This window comes from Corythoichthys intestinalis, chromosome 10 (genome assembly GCF_030265065.1).
Source record: "Corythoichthys intestinalis isolate RoL2023-P3 chromosome 10, ASM3026506v1, whole genome shotgun sequence".
Taxonomy (NCBI): domain Eukaryota; kingdom Metazoa; phylum Chordata; class Actinopteri; order Syngnathiformes; family Syngnathidae; genus Corythoichthys; species Corythoichthys intestinalis.
The window spans coordinates 16,138,166-16,148,035 of NC_080404.1; the positions used below are offsets into that span (position 1 = coordinate 16,138,166).

Consider the following 9,870-nt stretch of genomic DNA (forward strand, 5'->3'; position numbering starts at 1 on the left):
AAAAAAAAAATGTTCAGGGGGCCGGACCAAATGTTTATTTACAACAGTTTATTTTAAAGAGCAGAAACTGCTTTTTCAGCCTTGTCCGTGTTTTCCGCCATATACTGTTTATATCCACTCATTCAACTTTACCAATGCAAATGGCTGTTTCATATGTATAGGATATTTTCCACAGGAGCGTATATATAAAAATACACGCACATAAATACTAGCGTATGTGCGTAAAAATATGGTGCTCAAATTGTTTTTTTTATCTTGTCATGCCGAGTAGCAATATGGCGCCCTCGACAGTCACTTTTTAGACTGTTTTATCTGCAGCAGATTTTAGAGACAACGTTTAGTTTAACACTTTTTAAGGCCTGAATTTGAACAAAATCAATTTGATGACTTTTAATGCGTTTTAATGGCCTGCATAAACCCTTTATTATATTACAAATACAAGGATACATGTGTTAAAAGTTCTTTATTGACATGTCAAAATACATGACACTAAAAGGTAAAAGTAAAAACAATGCAAGTGCACATCAACATGTACATAGCTTGTTTGACTAAATTATTTGATTTTTTTTCCCATTTAAAAGGATTGATTGCAAGCCAACATATGATTGTTACACTTCAAATCTGAAATACTAAACTACGGCAATCCGTATTGCTTGCTCTGTACACAGTTGACATACGAACAGTGGGGCAAATAAGTATTTAGTCAACCACTAATTGTGCAAGTTCTCCCACTTGAAAATATTAGAGGCCTGTAATTGTCAACATGGGTAAACCTCAACCATGAGAGACAGAATGTGGAAAAAAAAACAGAAAATCTCATTGTTTGATTTTTTAAAGAATTTATTTGATAACTATGGTGGAAAATAAGTATTTGGTCAATACCAAAAGTTCATCTCAATACTTTGTTATGTACCCTTTGTTGGCAATAACGGAGGCCAAACATTTTCTGTAACTCTTCACAAGCTTTTCACACACTGTTGCTGGTATTTTGGCCCATTCCTCCATGCAGATGTCCTCTAGAGCAGAGATGTTTTGGGGCTGTCATTGGACAACACGGACTTTCAACTCCCTCCACAGATTTTCTATGGGGTTGAGATCTGGAGACTGGCTAGGCCACTCCAGGACCTTGATATCCTTCTTACAAAGCCACTCCTTTGTTGCCCTTGCTATGTGTTTCGGATCATTGTCATGCTGAAAGGCCCAGCCACGTCTCATCTTCAATGCCCTTGCTGATGGAAGGAGATTTTCACTCAAAATCTCTCGATACATGGCCCCATTCATTCTTTCCTTTATACAAATCCGTCGTCCTGGTCCCTTTGCAGAAAAACAGCCCCAAAGCATGATGTTTCCACCCCCATGCTTCACAGTGGGTATGGTGCAATTCAGTATTCTTTTTCCTCCAAATACGAGAACCTATGTTTCTACCAAAAAGTTCTATTTTGGTTTCATCTGACCATAACTGAAGTCGGACCTGGACGTGTTCTAGCTTCAGCAGGGGGACATGTCTGGCGGTGCAGGATTTGAGTCCCTGGCGGCGCATTGTGTTACTGATAGTAGCCTTTGTTACTGTGGTCCCAGCTCTCTTTAGGTCATTCACTAGGTCCCCCGTCTTGTATGTCTTCCATTTTCTAATAATTGCTCCCACAGTTGATTTCTTTACACCATGCGTTTTACCTATTGCAGATTCAGTCTTCCCAGCCTGGTGCAGGTCTACAATTTTGTCTCTGGTGTCCTTCGACAGCTCTTTGGTCTTGGCCATAGTGGAGTTTGGAGTGTGACTGACTGAGGTTGTGGACAGGTGTCTTTTATACCGATAATGAGTTAAAACAGGTGCCATTAATACAGAGAACGAGTGGAGCCTCGTTAGACCTCGTTAGACCTTGTTAGAAGAAGTTAGACCTCTTTGACAGCCAGAAATCTTGCTTGTTTGTAGGTGACCAAATACTTCATTTCCTCTCTAATTTGGAAATATATTCTCTAAAAATCAAACAATGTGATTTTCTGTTTTTTTTTCTTTTTCCACATTCTGTCTCTCATCGTTGAGGTTTACCCATGCTGACAATTACAGGCCTATCTATTCTTTTCAAGTAGGAGAACTTGTACAATTGGCGGTTGAGTAAATGCTTATTTGCCTCACTGTAAGTAGTATATAGTAGGGCTGTCAAACGATTAAAAATTTTAATCGAGTTAATTACAGCTTAAAAATTAATTAATCGTAATTAATCGCAATTAATCGCAATTCAAACCATCTATATAATATGCCATATTTTTCTGTAAATTATTGTTGGAATGGAAAGATAAGACGCAAGATGGATATATATATATTCAGCATGCGGTACTTAAGGACTGTATTTGTTTATTATAACAATAAATCAACAAGATGGCATTAACATTATTAACATTCTGTTAAAGTGATCCATGGATAGAAAGACTTGTAGTTCTTTATGAAAAATGTTAGTACAAGTTATAGAAATTTTATATTAAAACCCCTCTTAATGTTTTCTTTTTAATAAAATTTGTAAAATTTTCAATCAAAAAATTAACTTGTAACCCGCCATTGTTGATGGCAATAATTACTTACACTATAAAATCAGTCGCACCCAAGCGCCAGCAGAGGGCAGCAAAACTCCGCAAAACACAATTAACAAGTGGGCCTTTCACTCCTCTGTCATTTAAATCTGTCTGAGCTGGGCCAATTGCGTTAATTGCGTCAAATTTTTTAACGGGATTAATTAAAAAAATTAATTAACGCCCGTTAACGCGATAATTTTGACAGCCCTAGTATATAGACATGGTTAAATGATAGAGAACACTGAAGATGTGTTTCAAAATACTGTAACATGCTACGTTGAAGTTTCGCCCTAATGGTTCTCGCACACCTGTTGCACTTCCGGCTCTCGATTGATCCATGGGTGCTCCCACACTTTGAATTTGCACTCGTAAGTCTGGGGAAACACAGTTCAAAGTCCCTTTTAAGTCTGTAAAAATGTTGTCAACGAATCTAACTGACTTCAGCTGACTCAGCCTGTGTGCACACTTCCTCATTTATAAAATTATTATTACTGCAAATCTCTTATCGTGACCTATCGATTGGATGTGCACATCCAGTACAGTTTGGCAACAATCTCTCAATCTCCAATTACTTTGCTGACACACTACTGGACGACCACAAGAAAATATTGACAAATGGGAAATTATCAAAAGTATATTGTGCTACAGGCTTGATCACGGATTGATTGTTATTTTTTTGTTGTTGCTGTGATTGACTTCACTATTTTTTTAATTGTCAGCCATGACATATTTCTTGACAGGACACCTTGACAGTTAACACACACCCCATGCAACAAAATAATTATGAGGGATAATCCATAAGAGATGTCAATTTTGGATGCTCAAACCCAGTCTAATAATCAGTTGGCATCTACCCTGCTTTATAATTTTATTGCAACCCTTACATTCACGAATTATGATTTCTTTTTTTTTTTTTTTTTTTTAAATCCAAACAGGGCACTCATTTAATTTATTGACTAATCGGTTAACTCAAGTAATTCGATTACAAAAAAGATTTGAATCAAATTTTGTTGCTTTAAGGATTCGTTTATTTAGAAACAAACAGGGCACTCATTTAACTTATTGACTAATCGATTAACTCAAGTAATTCGATTAGAAAAAAGATTTGAATCAAATTTTGCTGCTTTGAGGATTCGTTTAATTAGAATGACGTTATGGTTTGTTTTGAAAGTGCTGGATTTATTTTTATTGATTAGGGTGGATACACTGCCCTCTAGTGGCAACAGTGAATATGCCATAACTTGTCTAACATGGCTAAATCCTGCTGCTCCCTGTTAAGACCAACATAAGGTATGTTTTTGTTTGAGCAAATATGTTTGTCTATAGATTAGTTATTTAGTTTAGAAGTATATTTAGCAGTTTATTGTCGGAAAGTGTTTGGTTTGTTAAGAGCCTTGTAAAAAACATTAGCATTTTATAGCATTTAAGGTAGCGGACTTTTGCTGTGCAAGTTAGCCATTTCTTCTTCTGTTGTACTTAGAACCTCATTTATTATTTTTTTATACCACTTGAAGTGAAACTCGGGTATTTTAATTTAGTTTCAAATGAATTTATTGCTCTTGTGAAATGAAAGTGCAGTTATGCATAGTTTGAAGAAACATTCGGGTATTTCATTTTGTATTTGCATTTAATGTTCTTTTAAAAGTGCAATCTTGGCAAGTAAAAAAATTATATTGCAAGGAAAAACACTTTTTTCTTTGTTTTACATCTTCTAAAATGTATTCTGCAACACATTAAATGTGTGTAATCTGTTGACTTGATTATTTGATCTAACTAAAAGATTGATTAATCTTTTTCAACTGTCAATTTACCCGAGCATATTTATAATTTATAACAATATTAGGGTGGTCCCTGGCGGTATTTTGAAGGACACTCAGTCATGGATAAGTTTTAAAAAGGACAACTTCGAACTCTAAACTGACTCCTGAACAAGATTCTGACCCAAATGAAGGCCCTTGTATGAGTCGTGGGAAAAAAAGCGAAGATTGAAATCTACTTTAGTTATTGTGTTACTTGGGGATGTAACCAGGATGTACTCTATTTCAGTTTTTATTCATTATGATTTTATTTATTTAGCTTTTATCATAGACTTCATAATATAATTAATTAATGATAAAGTGTATGCTTTTATTAACATTGCATTAATTTATATTTATTATATTCATCTTCTGAACCGCTTATCCTCACGAGGATAAATTTACTAATATTATATAAGAATAATTAAACAATTATGATTAAAAAATTAAAACTATATACGTAATTACTAATATTTAGTTATTGTTGTTTTTTAAATGGCCAAATATAGTCTAAGGTCGTGTCAACTTTTGAATCGCTGTTCACAGTAGTGCCCTGAGAGAGCTAAATGTATCTATTTTTCCTTTGAGCCATAATTTGTAAAAAGCTTCAAATGTTCTAAAAGCAAAACTAATGACGAAAAATCATACCTGCGCCTCAGCTGGGTCTTGAGCGTCACACTGTTCATTTGAAATGCGCTTCCTGCAGGATGTCTTCGCCATTTTAACAGTAAAATGGAACACTATGCCAGAAACGACCTAGAAAACACAATTGCGAAATATTGCAAACACATTAATGAATTACAGATAGTTTTTCCAACAGTCCTCTGCAGGCAAGGGCGTAGGTTTGCATAGGTAGGGACAAAACACTACCGACTTTTCAGGATGCTCTAATTGTCCCCACCAACTTAAAGCAACCTTATTTGTATTATATACTGTAATGTGTTCAGTTATATATGTAATTTAGATGTAAAATAGATGTAGAATTTAGATTAGTCTTCCCATATGTTGTAACCATAGAATTGACCCTACCATTATTAAGTGAATTTTTTTCATTATTTTCAGACTTACATTTATCCCCTTCTCACTTGCTGAATGAGCCAGTCCATGTTTTTTTCCTCAAACCCACGCTTGTTTGGCTGATGACTTGACCCTCCCCCCAAGCACACTCTCACAGTATAGAATTACGTTACATTTCGACAGGCCGTCTCCTCCGCCCGCTTCAAAAGGGTGGGTTATTAGAAGTTTATTTTCGGCCAGCAGCCGCTGTAAGTAATGTGAAAAGTCATTGTTGTGAAGGTGCGAAACGCACCACTAATTTTGCTACTGAAAGTCTGACCTGCATCACAGTTTAGCATTACCCTTACATTAAACTGTGTTAACTTGCTAACCTGAGTAGGATGCTGCTTCAGGAGAAGTGTCCTCCTGTATGTGTATTCTACTATGTTAACGTTAATTAAACTGAGAAATATAGTGAACTCTGCTCAGCTGGAAGAAATGTAGTGAACCGAGGTTTACCCCCTTCTTCCCAGTTTTCATTTTTATTTTGTTTATGTGGTCTTAAAGCAGCCCAAATGGGCTTTCATTTTTTGTTGACTTTGGCTTTGCTCGTGGACAAAAGCAGTAGTGTTTTTCCTGAAGAAAGGCTCCATTTTTATTATTTTTGTTATTCCCTGATGAAGTTTTTTTTTTGGTTATATTTTATTCAGACAGACAATTTTAAGTGGTATTAAGAACAATGTTTATTTTTTTGCATTCCTGGATAGTTAAGAGATGCATAATAATTTTGTATTTCTTTGTATGTTAATATAATACACACATTTGTGTTAAAATAATGAAATTGTCAAATAAAATCCAGACATTTATTCTGGAAGTTTTCAAAATGTTTCTTTTGTAGTTTTTGAAAACAAAGGTTTGTATCTCATGAACCTATACATATGCACTGGAAAAACCCATCTCCTTAAAGCTGAAGAAAAAAAAAAGAAAAACCTTAATTCCCTTGTTTTCAGTGTAAATCTACACGAAATAAAATACATTTTACTCATATTTCTTGAAATAAGAAAAATAGCTCGCTGAAAATAAGATTAACAGACTTATTTTTAGCAAAGAGCTTCTATATTTAATCTTAAAAAAAAATTGTTTGTCAGAAATCTTCTTAATTCAAGAATAGATATTGTTCAAAACATTATTTGAAAGCAGTTTTTTCTTGATTTAGCTGAAAAATTACCGACTTTTAGATTTTTGGGCTTATTAAAAACAAAAGGTAATGTTTACTCAAAGTAAGTGGAAGAATCTGACACATTAATCTGTTAACTAGCCTTTAAAACTCACAACAATACGAAGAATATATGTATGTATGTATGTATGTATGTATGTATATATATATATATATATCATGTATATATATATGTATATATATATACAGGGGTGCACATAAGTGGTCCGCATGCGCGCATGCGTACTGGACGTAGACAAACGCGCTGGCCCTCAACGGCTTCCATACGCTTTTGCGTACCAATGGCTGACCACTGTATTTGCGGCGGACACGAGAAAATAACTTCTCAAAATGTCGAAGAGGCAGGCCACACTGAGTAATTACTTCCGTGTTCCCCCACCCCCGTCAAAAGACAGACAGACGACAGAGACGTCACCGGAGCTACCGAAAAAAAGGACTTTTGCTGAAAAGTGGCCACACGAGGTACCATGGCTAGAAGCAAATGATGCCCGCACGGAAATGCGGTACAAAATGTGCCGTGAGAATCCCAATGTCGCCGATAAGAGCAGCGCATTTTATGTAGGGTCAAAGAATTTCAGCCATCCAAACTTTGAAAAGCACGAAAAAAACAGCATGTGGCAATTAAGCAAACTATCGATGTCAACCACAGGACCCCACTCGCTCTATGGACAAGTGGCGGAATAGGGCTGAATAAGGTAATGAACAGCGACACGCACTGACAAACGTGTTTTTGCTCGCATTTTACAAAGCTAAACATGCACGTTCAATGAGGTCTTATGAGGAGGACATCCCACTTTTAAAAAGGCTTGGAGTTAATGTGGGAGCCGCATAATGCCCATTATTTTGAATTGGTGCTTTTTATTTCTTTACATTTCACTTCAAAGTAATGGCAATTTTGTTGTGCCAGTTGATGTTAATCAAGGATTAATTGTTAATATAATTAATTAAAATTAACTGGCTCTAAGTAAAGCTTGTCATAAATTTATCGCATCTGGCGGGTCGGCTCTCAAGCTCAATGAGGACCAAGTCACATCTCCAGGTCCTCCTCTGAGAACCTGGGCAAAAAACTTATGTGCACCCCTGTATATATATATTTATAATACTGTAAATTTGCAGTGTGAAAGTTAGTATAAGTCAGTACAGATTTAGTTTGCATTAATCATTTTAGCCTATCAATTAATAATTCTTATTTGTTGAGAAATGTAGCCCTGACCGCTGTTCACCCAGTCTGTTAGGTCTTATTAATGTCCCGTCCCTGGCAAAATGTGCATGCAGGTTGTGCTCTTATATCGTGCCTACCAATATTGACACCAAACCTACGCCCTTGTTTGCAGGCTTCAAGAGTTACAAATATGCGCTCGTTTGTTAATATGATCTAGGCGTCACTAACCTGTTTTTTAGCACTGACCAACTCTGCCATACTGCTGATGTTCGTGTCGTTCGACTCCCTATTATGGTACATTATGGCGTAGTTCAGAGCGTCGCCTACTCGGTTCCGGTCCACGTCAACTAATCCCCCTAAAAGACCATTGACTGCTTCAGCGCAAACTATACCATGTAAAAACAAAGTTACCCACAAAATCATGGTTGGGGGATTGCCTTTCAGGGTCCAGATCAACTGTCGCCAGACTCGCCACTGCTACTTATTCATCCTCGACAGCAAGCTCTCCTTCCGATCACATATCAACAGCGTCACCAGAACCGCCTATTTCCACCTTCGCAATATTTCTCGTCTCCTCCCTTCCCTCACCCGCCATCCCGCTTCCACCCTGTCTGTAGTCTAATAACCTCCCGGCTCGATAACTGTGACTCACTGCTCTTTGGTCTGCCAAACAAATTCCCTCCAAAAACTGCAGCTCCTCCAGAACAGCAGCATGCCTCATTACTGGGACCTCCGCCACACACCACATCACCCCCATCCTCTGTCAACTTCACTGGCTTCCAGTCAGACAAAGAATCAATTACAAACTCATCATTACCTTCAAAGCACTCCATGGCTTGGCTCCTCCCTACCTTTGTAATCTACTCTGTTTAAACAATCCCAGTTATTATATAGTATTAGTCACTGTGCCCCCCAGCTCTGGAACTCCCTACCCCCTGACATTTGCAGTGTATCTATAGTGGGGCAAAAGTATTTAGTCAACCACTAATTGTGCAAGTTCTCCCACTTGAAAATATTAGGCCTGTAATTGTCAACATGGGTAAACCTCAACCATGAGAGAATTTGGAATAAAAAAAAAAAAAAAAACCAGAAAATCACATTGTTTGATTTTTAAATAATTTATTTGCAAATCCTGATGGAAAATAAGTATTTGGTCAATACCAAAATTCATCTCAATACTTTGTTATGTACGTTTTGTTAGCAATAACGGAGGCCAAACGTTTTCTGTAACTCTTCACAAGCTTTTCACACACTGTTGCTGGTATTTTGGCCCATTCCTCCATGCAGATCTCATCTAGAGCAGTGGTGTTTTGGGGCTGACTTTCAACTCCCTCCACAGATTTTCTATGGGGTTGAGATCTGGAGACTGGCTAGGCCACTCCAGGACCTTGAAATGCTTCTTACGAAGCCACTCCTTTGTTACCCTGGCTGTGTGTTTGGGATCATTGTCATGCTGAAAGGCCCAGCCACGTCTCATCTTCAATGCCCTTGCTGATGGAAGGAGATTTTCCACTCAAAATCTCTCGATACATGGCCCCATTCATTCTTTCCTTTACACAGATCAGTCGTCATGGTCCCTTTGCAGAAAAACAGCCCCAAAGCATGATGTTTCCACCCCCATGCTTCACAGTGGGTATGGTGTTCTTCGGATGCAATTCAGTATTCTTTCTCCTCCAAGCACGAGAACCTGTGTTTCTACCAAAAAGTTCTATTTTGGTTTCATCTGCCCATAACACATTCTCCCAGTCATCTTTTGGATCTTCCAAATGCTCTCTAGCGAACCGCAGATGGGCCTGCACGTGTACTGGCTTCAGCAGGGGGACACGTCTGGCCGTGCAGGATTTGAGTCCCTGGCAGCGCATTGTGTTACTGAGAGTAGCCTTTGTTACTGTGGTCCCAGCTCTCTGTAGGTCATTCACTAGGTCCCCCCATGTGGCTCTGGGATTTTTGCTCACCGTTTTTGTTATCATTTTGACGCCACGGAGTGAGATCTTGCGTGGAGCCCCAGGTCGAGGGAGATTATCAGTGGTCTTGTATGTCTTCCATTTTCTAATAATTGCTCCCACAGTTGATTTCTTTACACCGAGCATTTTACCTATTGCAGATTC

General features: G+C 37.7%; 1 protein-coding gene across 1 annotated transcript; it reads right to left on the minus strand.

Moving 5' to 3' along the window:
* Nucleotides 1–448: 448 nt before the first annotated feature.
* LOC130923514 (cystatin-C-like) lies at nucleotides 449–8,345 on the minus strand. Its single transcript, XM_057849288.1, has 3 exons — nucleotides 7,991–8,345; nucleotides 5,016–5,123; nucleotides 449–2,945 (listed from the first exon to the last, which is right to left on the minus strand). Exons 1-3 carry the CDS (start codon nucleotides 8,183–8,185, stop codon nucleotides 2,862–2,864), a joined length of 387 nt encoding a protein of 128 aa, XP_057705271.1. The 5' UTR covers nucleotides 8,186–8,345; the 3' UTR covers nucleotides 449–2,861.
* Between the last annotated feature and the right edge of the window lie 1,525 nt (nucleotides 8,346–9,870).

Excerpts from the sequence above, each read along its gene's own strand:
- LOC130923514 (XM_057849288.1), bottom strand. The coding sequence starts at position 8,185 with ATGATTTTGTGGGTAACTTTGTTTTTACATGGTATAGTTTGCGCTGAA. Across the intron at positions 5,124-7,990 it reads TGGTCAGTGCTAAAAAACAG|GTCGTTTCTGGCATAGTGTT; the intron begins GTTAGTGACGCC and ends TGTGTTTTCTAG. Across the intron at positions 2,946-5,015 it reads AAGACCCAGCTGAGGCGCAG|ACTTACGAGTGCAAATTCAA; the intron begins GTATGATTTTTC and ends GTGTTTCCCCAG.